The following is a 21,283-nucleotide window of genomic DNA, read 5'->3' as shown; positions in this document are numbered from 1 at the left end:
CCTAAGCCCTGTCTAGGATGCTCTGCTCCCTCCTGACTCCCATCCTTGGGCCAACAGCACCCTGGACCAGCGGGGCCCCTGTGTCCACCCAGGCCTTCTCTGGGCTCGGGAGCACTGCCCTGTCACAGGCTAATGGGGAGGAGGTGAGAGCTGCCTTCGGCTTATCAGTCTTATCTGGAAAGGTTCACCCCAATTACTTATTTTAAGAGCAAGTCAAGGCTCAGATCTGAAATGCCCACTGTATGAAAACACCCAAATGGCTTCATTACCACTGTGAGGACCCCTCAGGTAAGGAATTTGAGGACTTCAGTTTCCCAGGTTTTTTAGTTCTTTACTTAAAAGAAAACCAGGATACCAAAGGTTTACGTTATTTATTTCTGATGATCAATTAACCTTGCTTCCATAAACATTCATAAAAATAAATTAAGTTTATTGAAAGAATTAATAAATTTGACACCATTGATTGTAACCCTCTAGCAAGAGCAGGAATAGGCCTCCAGGCAAAGAGAAAGATCCTATTTTTAAGAGGTTCTTCATGTGGTTGGTCAGAGGGTATCCTAAAGGTTGTTGCTAGGGGTTCCCTGATGCCCTTCAGATAAGAACCAAGCAGGTATGTTCCCCACATCAAAACTGACACAGAACAGATCAGCTGGGGGTTTTCATTGAATATTAAAATGCAATCGTAACCTCCTCAAAAGAGACAGGAGAGGAGAAGGAAATGCAGAGTCTTTAAGAAAAAAAAAAAAAAATCAGCCTGAATTTGGATGCAATTATATCCACCCTAATCAGAAGTGTTAGATCACAATTAGCTGCTTATAAAGACACATTTCAATTGATTAATTTAATCATCAGTGTCATGTGTGAGGCCATTACTGAAGGTGTAATTAAATGGGATGTTCTATGTGTGTGAGTACTAAGTTGCTCAGTTGTGTTCGACTCTTTGCGACCCTATGGACCCTAGCCCACCAGACTCTTCGGTCTGGGAGATGTTCTAGGCAAGAACACTGGAGCAGGTTGCCATGCCCTCCGCCAGAGGATCTTCCCAACCCAGGGATCGAACCCATGTCTCTTACATCTCCTGCATTGACAGGTGGGTTCTCTGCCACTATCGCCACCTGGGAAGCCTGAGATGTTCTACTGTTTCCTAACCAACTGGAACTCCCACAGATGACATGGGCCCTCACACCTTGCCTTATTACAGAACTGCTCCCCTGGAAGGAGCGCTTTATGCACAATCTTTGTAGGAGAAAACCAGAAGTCCAAGTCCCATTCGCATTGACATAAAAATGCAACCGCCCCCTCAGAGAGAAAATTCAGTCACTTACCAGCCACAAAACTGGGAAATGATGCCACCTTCTTTGTCTGTTAGGAAATATGAAAACACACACATACAACAGTTGTAAGCAGTTGGCCCATAAAATCTAAGCTGACACCATAATGTAACAAGTTTGATCCCATGAGTGACAAGTCTCCCCAAGAAATCAGCTCCTTATAGCAAAGCAGTGTCTTTCGAGCTCTATGATGTTTAAGTGGGGTGCCTGTTAACAATTCTCATGGGAAAACCTGGGGTACAAAAGGCCATCAGCTGAGACCTAGCTACCCCCAGACTAGCACATCACTGCTAAAAGGAAAACACCTAGTGGTTCTCCAACTGGTAGGCATGAGAATTTCCAGACACTTTTGTCTATCTTTCGGCCACACCATACAGCATGTGGGATCTTAGTTCCCTGGTCAGGGATCAAACTTGTGCCCTCTGCAGTGAAAGGTCAGAGTCTTTATCACTGAAGGGAAGTCCCCACAGGCACATCTTTAAAAGCAAGATGAAAGAGGGACTTCCCTGGAGATCCAGGTTAGGACTCCCCACTGGCATCAATGACCCAGTGGACATGAGTTTGAGCAAACTCTGGGATAGTAAAGGACAGGGAAGCCTGGTGTGCTGCAGTCCACAGGGTCGCAAAGAGTTGGACATGACTTAGTGACTGAACAATAACAACTTCCGTTGCAGGGGGCGCACGTTGATTCTTGGTCAGGGAGTTAAGATCCCACATGCTGGGCGGAGCAGCCATAAATAAATACATACATAAAAATTTGTTTGAATAAAAGCAAGATGAAGGAGATCAGACACCACTGCATGACTGACCACAGTCGTTTCATCCAAGTTATAAAACCTCATCCAAACCGTGCTTTCCAGATAAGGGAAACAACTTGCTTGAGGCCTCATTCTAACAACCTCCCCATCAGGGCAGTGGGAGTTTACACAGGATTGTTTTTAAAATCCACACAGTTAGTTTAGAACAGCGCTTATGGGAATTACTGTAGACATTTCTGGTTCTCACAACCTGAGGAGGAAGGTTACTACCAGCACTGAGCTGGGAGAGGCCGGGGATGCATCTAAACACCCTGTGGTGCCAGGGACATCCCCCCAACAACAAAGAAGGATCTGGCCCCAGATATCCATGGCGCTACTACCCTTCAGTAATCCTGCTTTAGAACGTGATGGTCAGTGGGGTGGACTGAGCCTCTATCAAATTGGGGAGCACCAATGAGCCCCGTGTACCAGAAGCAACACAGGAGCGCATGGCGGTGGGGGCCTGAGTCAATAGAAAAGGGACTTCCCTTCCTCCCCTGGGGCCGCCTCCTCCTGCAGGGCCACCTGGCTTTGCTTGTCAGGACCCCCTTCTCCTAGGCACTGGGTGGGACGAGAGCCCTGTCCCACCCACATGGGGTGGTGAGCCCATGGGGACAGGGCAGGCAGCTCCCATGTCAAGGCCCCTGGTCAGAACTCTCACCTCCGGGATGTTGTTATTGTCAACTGGTCCATTGAGATCAGAGCGCTGTTGCTTTCTTGGCTGCTCCAAACCATTGCAAACCTGGAAACCGGGAAGTTAAAGATACAGATGAGGTCTTCACATGTTAGAAAAAATTTTAAAATGACTTTTAAAGTACTTTAAAATAAATAAAATTTTAAAAGAAACCAAGATACAAAACTGGAGATATGATACAATTTTATAAAATATATGTGTACATAAGTATGTGTGGGTGCACACAGATATGATTTAACTTTTCTGTCAATAACATGTAGACTTTCAGACATCTCAAAAGTTACGTGACTCATAGTTTCTAATTTGATTGTTTATTATTCTTTCCAACTGTGGCAAAGTGCATATGACAGAAAATTTGTGACTGTAACCACCTCTAAGTGCCCCAGTTCAGCAGCAACTAAGTAATTTCACCTAAATGGGCAACATTGCCATCCATCTCCAGAACTCTCATCATCTGAAAAAACTGAAGCTCTGTCCCCATCAAACACTAACTTCCTATTCCTGCCTCCCCCAGCCCCTGGAACCCACCAGTTATCTCTATGAATGTACCCAAAGGAACTCATGTAAGCGGACTCATACAAGATTAGTATTTTCCATGACTGGTTTGCTTCACTGAGCATCATGTCCTCAAGGTTCATTCCTGCTGAAGCAGGTGTCAGAATGCCCTTCCTTTTAAAAGCTGAATAATATCCCACCTTTTATAAAGACCACATTTTGTTCATGCATTCATCTGTCCACAGACACCTGGATAGATCCCATCTTTTGGCTTACTGTGAATAATGCGGCTACAAACATGGGTGTACAGTTACCTGTTAGAGTCCTGCCTTCAGTTCTTTATGTATATGTATGTATATATACACACACCCAGAGGGGCTTCCCAGGTGGTGCTAGTGGGAAAGACTCTGCCTGTCAATGTAGGAGACGTAGGAGATGCAGAGACGCAGGTTCAATCCCTGGGTTGGGAAGACCCCCCTGGAGAAGGAAGTGGCAACCAACTCCAGTATTCTTGCCTGGAGAATCCCATGGACAGAGGAGTCTGGAGGGCTACAGTCCGTGGGGCTGCAAAGAGTTGGACACAACTGAGCCTGAGCATTAGATGTGACAGATTAGGTACCAGCAGTAGGACTACAGGATCATACAGCAATTTTACTTCTAATCTTTGGAGGAACTACCATATTGTTTTCCACAGCAGCTAAACCATTTTATATTCCTAGCAAGTGTCCAAAGTTTAAAATTATGTTTCTTAAAAAACCTTAATTCTTAGTTCAATGCAAATTCTAAAATCCAAATTCTTTAGTTAGAGCAAAATAATCTACTGCTAAAGGGGAAAAAATGCCCCAAAGATATGTCATAAGTCTTCTCTTAAAGAAGACACCCATCCAAAACTCCACTTAGTTTAATGAACAAAATTTAAAGTTGAGGTCTATTTTCTCTACTTAACATCCTGTGTTTACATGTGTGCTAAGTCGCTTCAGTGGTGTCGGACTCTTTGTGACCCCATGGACTGTAGCCCACCAGGCTTCTCTGTCCATGGGATTCTCCAGGCAAGAGCATTGGAGTGGGCAGCCATTTCCTCCTCCAGGGCATCTTCCCGATCCAGGGACTGAATCTGCACCTCCTGCATTGGCAGGTGGGTTCTTTACCACTAGCACTACCTTTGGAAGCCCTTAGTGCCCTGTAGCATCCAGAAAATCTCCCCAGATCCAAGAACTGAAACTGCTGTCCAAACCCCAAAGCATGGTCTGGTGAGCCAGTGTCACAAGTCAAGTTCCAGAACTTTCCTGAAATAAATTATCAAGCATCACTTCCCTGGTGGCTCGGCAGTAAAGAATCTGCCTACCAATGCGGGGGACATGAGTTCAATTCCTGGTCCGGCAAGATCCCACATGCCGTGGAGTAACTAAGGCCCGTGCACCACAGCTACTTAGCCTGTGCTCCAGGGCCCACGCTCCACAAGAAAAGTCACTACGATGAGAATCCCACACACTGCAGTTAGAGAGTAGCCTCTGCTCCCCACAACTAGAGAAAAGCCTGAAGCAACAAAGACCCAGCGCAGCCAAAAATAAACAAAGTATCAAGCGGTAGCAATATCATGACAAGACAGTGCATGCACGCATGCTAGGTCGCTTCAGTCGTGTCTGACTCTGTGCGACCCCAGGGACAGCAGCCCACTAGGCTCCTCTGTCCAAGGGCTTCTCTAGGCAAGAATACTGGAGTGGGTTGCCATTGCCTTCTCTGAATACTGACAAGACAGTAATAAGCTTTATTTACAAATAAATTTATACTATGAACATACACATACATTATACTTACATTTATTTATGAATAACTATCTTTTTTTATTTTAAAGGAAGACAGCTGTTTAGGAAAGTGGGTTCTCAGCAGACACATAGCGTGCCTGCATCTTCATCTTGGACTTATAGCCTCAGCCTCCAGATCTGAGAGTAATAAGTGCATGTTGTTTCTAAGTCCCCTGGTTTATGATACTCTGATTGAGCAGCCTGAAAGGACTAAAAGATAACACTCCTTCCACGAATGTTACAGCTTGGTCTAGAACCTAATTTTTCTGGCAGGAAGAGGACCATCATGTGGGATAACAGACTCTTATCGAGGTGCCAGATACATGGTGGGGAAACAGTACCTCCAGGACTGCCTCCTGCCTTGTGTTGGGTGCATCTGAGAAATGGAAGAGGTCCCCCTTCTTGGGGACGCAGTTTGGGCTTGGCCAAGGGACCCAGGCTGGCCGGACGTCAGTGCCTCACACCATCCTACCCCCACCCAAGCACCTAAGCATGAGGCCACAGCACGCAGTGACCACGGGCGACACAAGGCCTCAGGTCCACATCAAAGGGCAGCTTTTCCCCAAAGCTTCTGCAGCCTGGACCCTTCCCTCTGGAACATTTCCTCTAAACCTCTTGGACCTCTCATCACCATGGCAACCGCATCTCATGAAAACCAGCCAGAGTTGTTTCCAGAGAGGCAGGGGGTGACTTCTACTGCTTCTCCTTGGGAAAACCCATCTGGTGCTCCCGTCATCATCTCATGGCAGGGGCGGGGGGCTTGGCAGCAGGTGACACAGCATCCGAAATGAGCATGGTCAGAGGCCCACATGGACATGGGGTCCTGGAATCTTAGAGGAAGATGCTATTCCACCCTTTGTCCCCTCCCCATGGTAGAGCAGCCAGGTGTACCTCAAAACAAAATGCCAGCCAGGGTTATCTCTGACTTTCACAGCCAACATGGACAGCTGGGCCATATCCCTCATTAAGTAACTCCAGTGGGCATTCTTGCTGCCACCCACGGGAACCCCTACCAGCCATCGCTGGTGAGGAGGGGCAGGTGAACGGAAGCATGTGAAGGCAGCAGGGACCCCCAAACCTGTCCTTCATGGAGCCCTGAGAGCAGAGCACTATCTGGTGGCACAGGCTGGGCACACAAACGCCAGCACATGGCCAGCTGTTCAGGGCAGAGATGACATGTCTGTAGGAAGAAGCCACTCATTTAAATAAATGAATAAATATACCCAGGCTTCCCGGGTGGCTCAGTAGTAAAGAATCCGCCTGCCAGTGCAGGAGACGTAGGAGACGAGAGTTCTATCCCTAGGTGGGGAAGATCCCCTGGAGAAGGAAATGGCAACCCACTCCAGTATTCTTGCCTGGACAACCCCATGGACAGAGGAGCCTGGTGGGCTCCAGTCCACAGGGTTGCAAAGAGTCGGACATGACTGAGCACACACGCATGCAGACAAAAGACATCCTGGCTCCAGTTGGTGAAACTAAAGCTAGAGCTTTTTAAACGTGTCAATTCTGATTGTGCCTGCTGGATTAAACTGAAAATCCAGTGAAATAATCCACGTGGCTTCGGATGGAATAACGGCAAACAAGCACACACCCACACACTCTCGAGTCATCTGGAACAAAAGCCAAGTGTTTCCAAACGTGGCCTGGATGACACGGGGATGAGAGACACGGAGGGGAGCTCAATCAGGGACAGAAAGCATCGACACAAGGCCAAGGAAGCCACCGCTTCCCACTGGACAGTCCCATCTCTCCCCAGACAGGACTCAGCATCAGAGAAACCCCAGTGCTGCACTCAGTGAAGGGAGAGCCTTCTCCAGGAATCCTTTCTTGTTTTCAAAGGCATCGGTCAACTGACTCATCAGTCATTCCATCCAAGATGTGCCCTCCTCCGTCCTGCTCAGGGAAGTGGAGGGGGCGGGGGTGGGTGCAGCTGGGACGGTGACACTGCAGATGCTCCTGTGGAGCCAAGCTGGGGGCATCACCCACAGGGCCGCTGATGGTCTGATCACTGACGGTCTCATCAGTGCCCTCCTCATCTTCTCTCAGAGGCCCTTCAATCCGTCCCCTGACAAATGGTGGCTCAGAAAAATAACAATCTGGTTCTGTTCCTCTCAGCATTCAGGCCACTCCATGATCTTCACCTGGAGGAGGAGAAGCACTTGGATAAAGTTTCACTCTTATCTCACTCATCCTTCCAGGGATGATCACATTTTCTCAAAGCCACCACTGCTACTGCTTAGTCACTTCAGTCGTGTCCAACTCTGTGCCACCCCAAGAACTGTAGCCCACCAGGCTCCTCTGTCCATGGGATCCTCCAGGCAAGAATACTGGAGTGGGTTGCCATGCCCTCCTCCAGGGGATCTTCCTGACCCAGGGATCGAACCCAGGTCTCCCACACTGCAGATGGATTCTTTGCCATCTGAGCCACCAAGGAAGCCAAATCTCTGGCTTAAAAGAATCATGACAAGATCCACTGGGGAAGCCACTGGGGGCCTGGCCTTACTCTCTGTGACTTGTCTGATAAAACTTCCTCCACCACCAACACTGGGCCCCTCTGGTGCCTCATTCCATCATTCACTCTCCATTCACAGGGCCCCTCAGGAAGGGGTGGAGGGTACCCTGGGGACAAGACTTTCTGAGTAGAACCATGTTTTCCTAAACTGGCCTCTGTGTCTCCATCCTCATTACTATTTCAAAAATACACTTTGTGAGGCTGCCATAGTGATTCCTCTGATTGGTCTGGGCAAAGTAGATTGAAACATTCTGTAAAGGATTCACCATTCTAGATGCTATCAAGAACATTCATGATTCACAGGAAGAGGTCAGAACATCAACGATGACAGGAATTTAGAAGTTGATTCTGACCCTCACGGATGACTTTGAAGGATTCAGACCTGAGTGGAAGAAGTAACTACAGATGTGGTGGCAACAGTAAGAGAACGAGACGTGGAGCCTGAAGGTGTTACTGAAATTACCGCAATCTCATGATACAATTTAAATGCATGGTGCTTCTTATGGATGAACAAAGAAAGTGGTTTCTTGGGAAGGAATCTAATCCTGGTGGAGACGCTGTGAAGATTGTTGAAATGACAACAAAGGATTTAGAATATTACATAAACTTAGTTGATGAAGCAGTGGCAGAGTTCCAAAATTGGGTTGGATTGACTCCAATTTTGAAAGAAATTCTACTGTGGGTAAAAATGCTCTCAAATTGCATTGCACGATACAGGAAATTGTTTGTGAAAGGAACAGTCCACCAATTGAGGTAAATTTCACTGTCATCTTATTTTAAGAAATTGCCACGGCCACCCCAGTCTTCAGCAACCACCAGGCCGACCAGTCACCAGCCATCCACGCTGAGGCCAGGCTTTCTGCCTGCAAAAAAGATGACAACCCCAGAAGGCTCAGATGATGCTTAGTATTTTTTAGCAATAAAATACTCCTTTATAATAATTTTTAAATTTTATCTATTTATTAATTTTGGCTATGCTGGGTCTTCGTTGCTATGCGGGTTTGTCTCTAGTTGCAGCAAGCGGGGGCTGCTCTCTGGTTGAGGTATTCGGGCTTCTCACAGCAATGGTTTCTCTTGTTTCAGAGCAGGGGCTCTAGACTGCCATCTCAGTAGTGAGACATGTGGGACCTTCCTGGACCAGGGATCAAGCCTGCATTCACATGAGGATTCTTATCCACTGGACTACCAGTTAAATCCTAAAGTACTCTTAAATTAAGGTATATACATTGTTTTTTAAACACTATTGCACACCTAATAGATGACAGTATAGTGTGAATATAACTTTTGGATGCAGCAAGACATTAAAATGTGTGACTCACTTTATTGAGATATTCACTTAACTGCAGTGGTCTGGCATCAAACCACAATATCTCAGGGGTCTGCTAACACAGAAAGAGAGCAGATTTGTCATTACCAGGGGCTACAGGGAGGGGAGATTGGGGACTGACTGCTTGGTCCAGTGGCTAAGACTCCTCACTCCCAATGCAGAGGGCCTGGGTTTGATCCCTAGTCAGGGAAATAGATCCCAAATGCCCCAACTAAGACTCAGTACAGTCAATAAATACAAATGAATATTTAAAAAATAATAAGCGTGGTCTCCTTTAGGGTTGAGGAAAATGGTCTAGAACTGAGTCTTGGTGGTTGTACAACACTGCAGTCGATGTCCCTGAATTGTACTCTCTAAAATGGTCAAATTGGTAAATTTCATGTTATGTGTCTATAGCAATACTTTTAAAGTAACAGGGAAAGAAGGAGTAAACAGAGCCCTCAAATGATCAAAAACACACTGACTCCTCCTTTGACACCCCTTTCAGCTCAGCACTAGATTCCTGCATGGCGGTCAGGGCCAGCTGGTGCAGGACTAGCCCTCACCAGGGACACAAGGGGCAAGGGGAGGAGGCAGGCAGCCCACATACAGTGACAGGACCACAGACACTTCTCCTTCCCAGACACCTGCCCCCCGCCCTGGATGTCACAGTGGATTCCAGATTCCTTCCTGGGGAAGGAGGCACCCCAACACTCCGGTAGTCACGGGACCAGGGAGCATCACGTGTGATTTAGCTCAGTTCTCAAAGGAGAAAAGCCTCATGACTCCTGGGGGCCAGCAGGCTGCTTCTCCCACCGGTTTCATAAGTTTGCTACAAACACACCCTTCCCTGCCAGTAACTGTAAGGTAAGGAGCCCTGTGTGAGCAGTTTAATGACAGCTTAAGGACAGCAGTTTAATGACCCTCCAGGGTGAAGAGCAATCTTTTGGTATAACAGCAGGTTCAGGCCGGGGGCTCTCGTGAGCCCGGAGACCCTCCCTGCTCCCCCAACCACTCCCCTTTCAGCATAGAGCCCCTCACACATTCTGGGGAAGTGAATGTGGCATCAGACAAGTGGATGAAACCAAGGCACCCAGGTCAGAAGGAAACCAGATGAGGATGCTAAGTCAATGTTCAAATTCCAGCTCCAAGACACTTCCCACATTTAGCTTGTCCATAGAGCCTGCCATTCCCAGCCTAACTGCCCAAACCAGCTCTCTGTTCTCTGGACACGGGAAGAAATTCTCTGTTCCAATCAGTACTTTTAGTCCTGGACTTCCCTGGTGGCCTGCCAGTGTAGGAGATGTGAGTTTGATCCCTGGTCCAGGAAGATCCCACATGCCATGGAGCAGGCCATGGGGCAGCTAAGCCCGTGCACCACCACTACTGAGCCTGTGCTCTAGAGCCCATGCTCTGCAACAAGAGAAGCCACGACAGTGAGAAGCCCATGATAACTAGAGAGTAGCCCCCCACTCACCACGACTACAGAAAAGCCCGAGCCGCCGTGAAGACCCAGCACAGCCAAAAATAAATCAATAAATAAGTCCTAAATAATACTATTGGCATGTGTGTGTTCAGTCGTGTCCAACTCTTTGCAACCCCATGGTTGTAGCCCGCCCGGCTCCTCTGTCTACGGAATTTTCCAGACAAGAAATACTGGAGTAAGTTGCCATTTCCTTCTCCAAATGATACTACTAGTCCTAAATAATAAACAACTCAGTGGAACTGCCTACAGCTACCAATACTAAATCCTATGATTCCTAATTTGAAAAGCAAGTTTAACCAGGCGATCCCAATGATCTAGTAAACTTCTATTAAATCTACTGTTATGAATGTGCTGTACAGAACATCTGGTTTTCTTAAAGTTGAGGATGAGGAGAGAGTGTTTTCATAGTAAATTTGATAACATATTTTTCTTTTAACGATACTAACAAGGTATGACCTCAATCATTTCATGTAACCCAGTGGTCTGCATGATCTATGTGAAAGCCCAGCAGGAATAATAATCTGGGGTCCACCCCTCCTATGCCCTTCCACCCCTGCCAAGGTGGGATCACATCTGTTACTGGACAGGACCCCAGAAGGAGAGAAGGGAAGGTGCCCCCTTCTTACTCAGGATGCGGTTGTCTACTCATGGCTCATCTTAATCCTGAATATCTTGAAACCTTCCAGAGATGTGCAGATCCACCCAGTGTCCACAGGCCCACATGAGTGTGGTCAGCTATCTTTCCTGTGGTTCCACCAGTCCTTCGGATAGACAAAGAATGTTTTGTTTGTATGATATGCGTTACAGGGGCTCAGATTGGCTCAACTTGGTTTCAGATGATTCAAGTTGGCTTGGGCTGGTGAATGGGACTGGAGCCTTTTCTTGTTCGATATACATAAAATAAAATGTATCATTTTAACCAATTTTAGGTGGACAATTAAGTGGCATTAGGTGCATGCACACCGATGTACAATCATCACCACCATCCAGCCCCAGAACTTTTCATCATCTCCAATGGAAGCTCTGTCTCCATTAAACACTAACCCCATCCCCCAGAAATCCCACCGACCCCCAGTCTGCCTCCACCTCTGTGGGTTTAACTAGTCTAGGTACTTTACTTACGTGGAATCATACAGGATTTGGCTTTTTGTGAGGCTATTTTCAATCAGCACAGTGGCCTCAAGGTTCATCCCTGTTGTAGTATTTCCTTTCTTTTTAGGGATGAATAATATTTCATTGTATTGTATGCAAAAGTCTTTCTTAGGTAACTGTAACTGTGGCTCAGAAGAGAAATCAATCTTCCCACAAATACTGAAAAGAATGACCAAGCTGAGATCTCTGAATTTGTGCCAAGCAGCCCATATTTTAGATGACTTAGAATCCTTTGGCTTAATTCCCTGTTTCAGTTTTTCCTGGCATTTAGAAAGGGGGTTGTAGATTAAATAAGATATTGGGCAAGAAAAACTTCGGGTAGCAAGTCCACTTCATGACATCTACCGTTGCAAATTTGCAAATTCAATGTAACAAGAAAAACTCTAACCCACCACCACTCTTCTGTCTGGAGTAGGTTTTGAGGACCAGTGAATGACTACATTACCCCTTCATTTCTTGAAATTAACATTCACATTTCTAAAAGTGACCAGCATGCTATGTTCTATATTCATGGGTCCCCATGAATGAACAAACGAATGAATGAATGCAGAGGGAATAAACAGATCACAGCAAGGAAGAGCATCTATTTTCAATGGCTTGCCTGGTGGCTCAGATGGTAAAGAATCTGCCTGCAATGTGGGAGATCCAGGTTCGAGAAGATCTGGGTTGGGAAGATCCCCTGGAGGAGGAAATGGCAACCCACTCCAGTATTCTTGCCGGGAGAATTCCACAGACAGAGGAGCCTGGGGGCAAGGGTGGTTACAGTCCATGGGGTCATACAGTTGGACACGACTGAGCTGACACACAGAGAAGGAAGAAGCAGCCTCAGTGGCCAGAGTTCCCCAGATGCACCCAGAGACCTGGCTCAGGTAGTAGTCTGGGTCTGAGCCCATCTAAGGAAGACCCTGGGATGGGTGAGTCTTCAGCAGAACATAACCATCCACAGTCAGAGATCCAGAGGCTCCAGGAGTCAAGGTCAAGGACATGGGTCTCCTAGCCGGCACCCGGGGCTGCTTTGAGGGGAAGCTTGAGACCCAAAGACTAAGAGGGAGGGGTCGGGGTGGGGCAGGGCTGCACCAGCGGTCAAAATGGGCAACGGAGGCAGAATCTGAGGCCATCTGCAAGTGTTCGGGCTGATGAAGAAGAGGACTGACCAAGGAGGGTAAACAGGCAACGCCCCCATCAGCAACCTCCCTCCAAGCTGATGTGGTGCCCGCCCCCCAGCACTGTCCTGAGCCACAGACCCTCGTCCAAACTCTAGCTCAGGCTCTCTGACCTATCCAGCCTGGCTGCACCCAGCACAGGGCAAGTGGCCAGCAGAGGGGCAGACCCAACACTTGTGTCAGTACCAAGGACAGCGCATGGCCAGCTCAGTCACCATTCCTGAAGAGGACCGTCTGTTTGCTGCTGGAACCAACCAGAGGGACCCGACAAGCCCAGATCCAGGCATCCGTGCACTCCAGCAGTCTGGGCCTGGGCTTGCTCTCAGGTGGAGAGACCAGCTTTTCTCCTGTGAAGGCTGACGGTGGTCCTGGCAGGGTCTGAAGTCCACTCTCGGTCCTGGGGCGCCCTCCTATGCCACACCCCTTACTCAGCCTTTCTGAGCTGTGCTGAGTTCTCCTGAGTTGTTCATGGCATGCGCTAATGCAGGGCTGGGAGCTATTCTTGGTTAGCTTCCTATCACCACAGGGCCGTGTCTTTTTTAGTCACTGATTAGCACTGACCACGATCTGAGTGCTTTGGGGTACAAACCCTGTGACTGCCTCTGCCATGCTGTTCCATCTCCAAATCTCATGCTCGGCAATGTGGTCTTTCTCCCTGAACAGAAGCTGTTGCAATATATTCTCCTATGGAGCCCTGCACTTCCTGGGGAATGTCATGAGAATAACGGATCCTCTGGGATGTGTCTCGAGTTCCTGGAACTTGTAGGGGATGCTGATGGTGATCAGGGATGGAAGATGCGGGGCGGAGGGTGAGGAGAGCACCCTGCCACAGTCCCCCACCCAGTTCTCTGTTGCTGAAATCTGCCCTGGACACACACTGCTGGCACATCCATGCCATTCGAGCCAAAGCAGTGCAATTCCAGCTCCACACATGGCAGGCACCCTCTTCCTTGGCTCCTGCTCTTATAGATGCTGCCAAACCCATCCCCTCTGTCCCTTACACAGGAGCCTCTGCTCTGGCATCCACCTGAGATGCTCAGGGCCTTCCCAACATCCTGCCCCTTAGCCCCCTTGAGGTTCCCAGGCCCCTGATAGCCCAGCTCTGTCCCTCTCACATCACCATCCTCAAGCCAGGTCCTTCACTTCCACTTGTCCTCCTGGCCTCATCACAATCCCCAACCCTGCTGTATGCTGAGGATACCCATGACCTCCAGGTTCAGCCCTTCCTGGTCAGCTAATTTCCCAAAGCCCCCTCTAAGTCCCAGGGCCACCCCACTTATCACCCACAAGGGAGCCTGTCCCCAGGAAGCCTACCTGGGACTCATGGGCCAGGGGGGGACTCCTCTAGGCTCCCAGTCACACCCAGATGGACAGAGAGTCTCTCCCTCTAGAATGAGGTTCTCCATGCAAGCTCAAGTCACTTTCATCTCTGCACCCCAGGGCCTAGCACATGGCAAGGGTAATTTTCTTGCTCCACATGGGAGGATTTGCAGATGCAGCCAGCCCAGGAGATCAGGAGTGGCCTTAGTGGGAGAGTAGGCTCTGAAGGAATGCCAGTTCAGAAATTCCAGAGCCACCCCCCTCATGAGGGGGTGCTTCCCCACATCTACTAATGCAACAACAGTTTCTTTACAGCCCAAAGCCCCCAGTGCATACACAACTGCCTTGAATGACAGGAACACTCCAAAAATGAAGTCAATTTATGCTTATCAATCTTTAAAAAAAAATCAAAAGGCATCAAAGGGAAGTTCTAGAAACTTAACAGTGAGTCAACAGGACATTTTACCCAAACACAAGCTCACACTTCATATATTCCTCAAATGCATGAACTCTTCTGGGGAAAAAATACTGATGAAGGCATTAAAAATATGAAAGCATATATATGCAATGGAGTATTATTCAGCCATAAAAAAGGAAAAATTGGAATAAAAAGCCAAAAAATGGAATATTACTCAGCCATAAAAAGTCATAATAAGGAACTCCTTATTAGCTATAATAAGGAGTTTATGATCTGAGCCACAGTCATCTCCCAGTCTTGTTTTTGCTGACTGTATAGACCTTCTCCATTTTTGGTTGCAAAGGTCTATCTAGTCAAGGCTATGGTTTTCCAGTGGTCATGTATGGATGTGAGAGTTGGACTATAAAGAAAGCTGAGCGCTGAAGAATTGATGCTTTTGAACTGCGGTGTTCGAGAAGACTCTTGAGAGTCCCTTGGACTGCAAGGAGATCAAACCAGTCCATCCTAAAGGAGATCAGTCCTGGGTGTTCATTGGAAGGACTGATGTCGAAGCTGAAACTCCAATCCTTTGGCCACCTGATGCCAAGAGCCGACTCATTGGAAAAGATCCTGATGCTGGGAAAGATTGAGGGCAGGAGGAGAAGGGGACAACAGAGGATGAGATGGTTGGATGGCATCACTGACTCAATGGACATGGGTTTAGGTGGACTCCAGGAGTTGGCGGTGGACTCTGGGAGTTGGTGATGGACTCCAGGAGTTGGTGATGGACAGGGCGGCCTGGTGTGCTGTGGTTTATGGGGTCGCAAAGAGTCAGACACGACTGAGCGACTGAACTGAACTGAACTGAAAAAGGAATGAAATTTGGTCATTTGTAGATAGAGATGTGGATGAACCGAGAGAGAGGCATACAGAGTGAAGTAAGTCAGAAAGAGAAAAACAAATACTGTATATATACACATATATGCGGAATCGAGAAATATGGTACAGATGAACCTATTTGCACTGCAGGAATAGAGATGCCGACACAGAGAACAGACTTGTGGACACGGCGTAAAGGAGAATGTGGGATGAACTGGGAGACTGGAATTGACATATATACACTATCATATGTAAAATGGATAGCTGGTGGGAAGCTGCTGTATAGCGCAGGGAGCTCAGCTCAGTGCTCTGTGATGACCTAGGGGGTGGGATGGGGGTAGGAGGAGGCTCAAGACGGAGGGGATATATGCATATATGCCCTGATATAAGCTGATTCACTTTGCTGTACAGCTGAAACTAACACAACAATGTAAAGCAACTATCAGTTCAGTTCAGTTCAGTCACTCAGTCGTGTCCGACTCTTTGCGACCCCATGAACCACCTGTCCATCACCAACTCCCAAAGTCCACCCAAACCCATGTCCATTGAGTCGGTGATGCCATCCAACCATCTCATCCTCTGTTGTCCCTTTCTCCTCCTGCCCTCAATCCTTCCCAGCATCAGCAACTATATCCCAATAAAAAATATATGAAAGCAATTCATTTTCATTTGTCCACAGAATTAGCCAAATAGATGTTCCTTTATATGCATCTAATAATCACATCTTCTTTTTATATACACAAGGTTTTTTTGAAAGGCAGCTTTTCAAAAGTGTTTATTACAATTTACACTTTACTTTGCTATAATTAAAAGAAAATATAGTTACGCTTAAATCCACTGGCCTCATTAGCATGCATTTCTTCTCCACGTCTCTGTCAAACCTTCAAATAATTATTTGCAAAATGGTTATTTACGGCAAATTTCCAATTACACCAAGGTCCCCAGGCTTTCAGAGAAGTGTCATTAGATTCAACTGCCCCTGTGAAATGCACTCAGGTTGCTGCCCCTTGCCGCTGGGCTGTCCCAACCACTGGCCACAGCTGTCTGCACTTGCCAGCAGTACCAGATCCCTGTGACTGACCAAAACCACTCAGGGAGGGGCAACAGTCTCAGGGACCACACCCACACAAGCAGATCCAGAGCAAGCAGGGGAAGGACCCAAGCTCTGCTGGGGGTCTGGGGGTCTGCTGGGAGCCCAGGTTGCCAATCACCCTCAACAAGATTTCCTTGGCAATTACTACGGCATCTGATGGGTGAACAGGAGTGGCTGGGAAGTCCACACATAACTGAACACGTGGAGAGCTGGCTCACACTCTGACCTGTGGGCAGCATGGACACCTTTGCTCTCAGCCCCTCCCTCCGCTTCCCCAGGGCCAGCCAGAGTCTTACCTCCTCTTGGGGCCACTTGGGCCTCTCCTCCGGGGTCCTGGTCTTGGTCTTGAAGCTCCTCTGAGGGTCGGCGGGGTGCTTGGCCTCAGGAGGGAGGTTCAGCGACTTGGGCCTGCCCTCGTGTCTGCTGGGGCCCCGGCTGGCCTCAGCCGGTGGGCAGGCCTCGGGGGAGTCCCCGGGCCCTGGCTCAGGCCCCCGCGGTTCACGCTCAGGGCTGGCCTCGCCGCCACTGGTGATGCTGCTCATGCTCAGGCTCATCTTGATCTCGGCCACGATCTGGTCGATGTCCTCCTCCTGGTCCTCTGGGTCCCCGTCCCTGCGCCTCGGGCCGTAGGGCGATTTGCTGCCTGCATTCCCATTGGCCTCAGCAGGGTAGTAGTCCTGGTAGGCCTCCTCGCCGGGACAGTAGTGGACGTCCTCTTCCTGGTCCCCGGAGTCCAGGACTGAGGCCTCATCCTCGGGGACAGAGAGGTGGCTGTCCCGGTAGCCAGGGCTGCCCGGGTCACTGTGGCCATGTGCGTGTGGGCCCGTGGGCTCCGTCCACTCCTCCACCGCCTCCTGGCACTCATCTGTCTCCAGGTGGCGCGTGTCGTGAGCCAGGTAGCCCTGCCCGTCACAGTCCGTGCCCTGCAGGTAGCTGTCATCCTCAGGGCAGTAGCGGATGTAGTAGGTGATGCCCTCCTCCTCTTCAGGCAGCCCCTCGTCATAGTCCTCCTCCTCCGAGGTGTTGTTCACATAGTCAGAGCTGGAGTCCCCGTCAGGGCTCTGGTCGGGGCCACCCTGCTCAGCAGGCGCTGGGCTCTCGGGCCGCAGGGCCGCCAGCTCCAGGTCGGTGGGCACATACTCCTCCAGGGCCAGCTCTGCATCCTCACTCTCGGGCTCCGGGCCCGGCCTTGCCCTGTGGTCCAGCAGGCTGCTCGCCACACTCTGACGCTTCCGGTGGGCCATGGTGGGGCTCATACGGCCATCGTCACCAGGCGGCAGCCACTGCAGGGAGGAAGGATGACAGGAGAGTCAGAACCTGGCCCGAGGAGCGCGCCCAGGAGATGTGACTCGTGTCCACTCAGATGACAGGACACCCCACCTCAGCTGACTCTGGTGTCAGGACCATTGCAAGCCCTGCCAAAGAGACATGAGGGCACCAGGGCCGGAGGAGAAAAAGGGGACCCTGGCAACTCCCCAGGACACCTGCTGCTTCCCCCCAACTCGCCACTCACTCATGACTTCTCTGTTTTATATAATTGGAGTATAGTTGATTTACGATGTTGTGTTAGTTTCCCATGTACAGAAAAGTGAATCAGTTATACATGTATAAACATATATATTTTTTTTCAGATCCTTTTCCATCATAGGTTATCACAAGGTATTGAATATAGTTCCCTGTGCTATACAGTTGGAGAAGGAAATGGCAACCCACTCCAGTATTCTTGCCTGGAAAATCCCATGGACAGAGGAGCCTGGTAGGTTACAGTCCATGGGGTTGCAAAGAGTCGGACACGACTGAGCAACTTCACTTCATGCTATTCAGTAGGTCTTTGTTGATTATCTAGATTATATATAGTAGTGTGAATGTGTTAATTCCAAACTCCCAATTTATTCCTCTCCCAACCCTTTCCCCTTTGGTAACCACAGTTAATTTTCCATGTCTGTGAGTCTGTTTCTGTTTTGTAAACAAATTCATTTACATCATTTTTTGGAGAAGTAAATGGCAACCCACTCTAGTATTCTTGCCTGGAGAATCCCACAGATAGAGGAGCCTGGCAGGTTACAGTCCATGGGGTCGCAAAGAGTTGGACAGGACTGAGCGACTAAGCACAGCACATTTGTAAGACAATTATGCAGCAATTAAAATATTTACAAAGAGTTTATTGCATAAAATATGCTGCTGTAATTTATTCACCACCCAATAAACAGAACAAACTTTGAAGAAATCCATTTAAATCCCAGCAGAGGTTTGATTTGAGTGATGAGACAGTGTTGTTCACTTCCCTCCTTTATTCATTTTTAAGTATGATATTTCTGGGGCTTCCCAGGTGGCGTTAGTGGTAAATAACCCACCTGCCAATGCAGGAGACATGGGTTCAATCCTTGAGTCGGGAAGATCCCCTGGAGGAGGGCATGGCAGCCCACTCCAGTATTCTTGCCTGGGAAATCCCATGGACAGAGAGCCTGGCATGCTATAGTACGCAGGGTCGAAAAGAGTCAGATGCGACTGAGCAACTTTCACTTTCACTAAAGTGGCATTTACCTGTGTTGTGGGACACAGGAACACCTAAAGACCTTGAAAGCCCCCCCGCCCCAGAGTCTCAACAAACCCAATGGAGGCACCACCCAGGTGATCATTCACACCATCAACCATCCTTCCCGCAATTCTCCCCAGGCTGTCTGCCAGCCCTGTCCCCAACCCAGAACATTCTATGACTTTCTGCAGGTCGGGGGGTGGGGGTGGTGGGCACATCCTCCAGTGATGGCAACTGGAAGTGTGTAAAAGGAAATTCCAAAAGCTGAGACGAAACTCCTGAGACAAAGGGCAGGATGCTCCATCACTCTGTCAAATGATTATCTTCTGAATAAAAGATCTCTCTGGGGATTTCTTTGAATAGCCAGCCTCTCCTGGCTTATTTTAAATGATTTAACTCTACTTACATGTAACTTCCTTACAAACATTTCCTCTGGGGGAAGCAGGGAACTCTGGGGTATTTAATGGGATGGCGGGGGCAGAGGAGGGATTACAAAAGAGAAGATGCAGGAGTCACCTGTGGCAGACCCCCTCTGGAGCACACCTGGGTTTCTGTACCCCTGAATTCCCCACACACGGGTTTCCTCGTCCTTGGCTGGGGAAGGGCCAGCCCCTGCTGACGGTCAGCTCCCCACTACACCTGGGCTCAGCTGTGTCCTCCCCACTGTTGATAACAGCATACACGATGATTCTCCTGGTAGGAGACCTGGCTGTGTGCACACACGCATTCAAACATGTGTGTGCGCGTGCACACACACACACACACACACACACACCCTCCCATTCGCCCCCACCTCCCCATCTCCTAGAAACCTCTAACCCTAGAAAAGTCTGAGGAGGGGATACACTGCAGGTACTTAACAAATGAGGGCCCTGCCCTTGACTTCTCAAGACAAAAATTCAAAAGGATGCCCAGGCTATCAGCTGGCAGTCACTGATGTGTGGCTGGCAGCTGATGGAGAAGTAGGGAGCGGGGTCCCCCTGTGCAGACTGAGTGAGGGATAAGGGACCAGGCAGCCTCTGGCAAGGATCCCCAGGCACTTCTCTAGCCTCCTGGGTTCTCACCTGCCCCAGAGGGTGTGGCCGTTAGGGTGCTGTCACCAGCAGACTCTGGTCTTGGCCTCCAGCTGAGGACAGAGATCCCAGAACTGTCTTGGGTCTGGGGCAGGGACCTGCTTAGGGCCCGGTTGTCCATAGTCAGTCCCAAGGCCCTGGCCCTTTTGTCCCCTTGTGGCATCTCTGACTGGCATCTGGCAGGTCCTTCACCAGTCAGTCCCCACACTTCAGAGCCTAGAGCTCAGAACTCTGGGCTACACCCTTGGAGCTTCTGATTCAGGACATTTGGGTGGGGCTGAGGGTGTGATTTTCTTCTCTCTCTTTTTTCTTTTTTTGACCAGTTGTTTATTTTTTCTCATTTTTCTGAGTAATTATCTGATTTTACTTTTTCTATTGAAGTATAGTTGCTTTACAATGTTGTATTCTTTTCTGTTGTACAATGTGAATCAGCTGTGAAAGTGTTAGTTGCTCAGTTGTGTCCTACACCATGTGAACCCATGGACTGTAGCCCCCAAGGCTCCTCTGTCCATGGGATTTCCCAGACAAGAATATGGGGATCTTCCCAACCCAGGTCTTCTGCAATGCAGGTGGATTCTTACCTGTCTGAGCCACCAGGGAATCAGCTATATGTATACATATATCTCCTCCCTCTTGGACCTCTCTCCACCCCCGATCCCACCACTCTGCCATCACAGAGCACCCAGCTGAGCTCCCTGCGCTATAAAGCAACTTCCCACTAGCGATCCATTTTACACATGGTGGTATATATATGTCGATCCCAATCTCTCAATTCACCCCACCCTCATCTTCCCTCATTGTGTCCACTCGTCCATTATCCACATCTGTGATTCTAACAGGTGTCAGAATTGGGCTGATGCTGTTGGTCTGAGATCAAACGCGGACCACCACATTGGACAAGAAGCCAGCCACCTGCCCACCCTCCAGCCATCATATCTTTGGAATCAAGAATAAAAGTTCCAGAACTTCTTGGGAAAACAGGCTTGCAGGTTTCAGATCTGAGAGACTAAACACAATTCATCGTAGCTGCCTTGAGGCCCCCTGATGGCCCCCTCAGTTCAGTCTCCTTCCTGAACAGGAAAGAGCAATGCGGATTTCAAGGCCAGATCTGAGCAGGATGGCTTGGATAAAGATGGAAAATGCTCCCTCCAGGAACTGGTAGGTCAGACCTCCTCATGGTCCCACCTCGTCACAGCAGCTGCAGAGTGCCCACTGCCTGTGTTATGGTCAGGCATCTCTCTGTG

General features: G+C 48.9%; 1 protein-coding gene across 9 annotated transcripts in view; it reads right to left on the bottom strand.

Moving 5' to 3' along the window:
* The window catches only part of APBA2 (amyloid beta precursor protein binding family A member 2), a 130,252-nt gene that overhangs the window by 24,890 nt on the left and 84,079 nt on the right, over positions 1-21,283 (bottom strand). For all 9 annotated transcript variants that reach the window (XM_042235158.2, XM_042235160.2, XM_042235163.2 and 6 more), the window contains 3 exons: positions 16,727-17,713; positions 2,790-2,870; positions 1,326-1,362 (listed from right to left, as the gene is read on the bottom strand). In XM_042235158.2, the coding sequence (XP_042091092.1) occupies positions 1,326-1,362; positions 2,790-2,870; positions 16,727-17,713 (1,105 nt within the window). The remainder of the gene's footprint in view (positions 1-1,325; positions 1,363-2,789; positions 2,871-16,726; positions 17,714-21,283) is intronic.

Source organism: Ovis aries, chromosome 18 (genome assembly GCF_016772045.2).
Source record: "Ovis aries strain OAR_USU_Benz2616 breed Rambouillet chromosome 18, ARS-UI_Ramb_v3.0, whole genome shotgun sequence".
NCBI lineage: Eukaryota > Metazoa > Chordata > Mammalia > Artiodactyla > Bovidae > Ovis > Ovis aries.
Note: the sequence above shows the minus strand (reverse complement) of the source record. Positions and strands in the feature narration are given on the sequence as shown.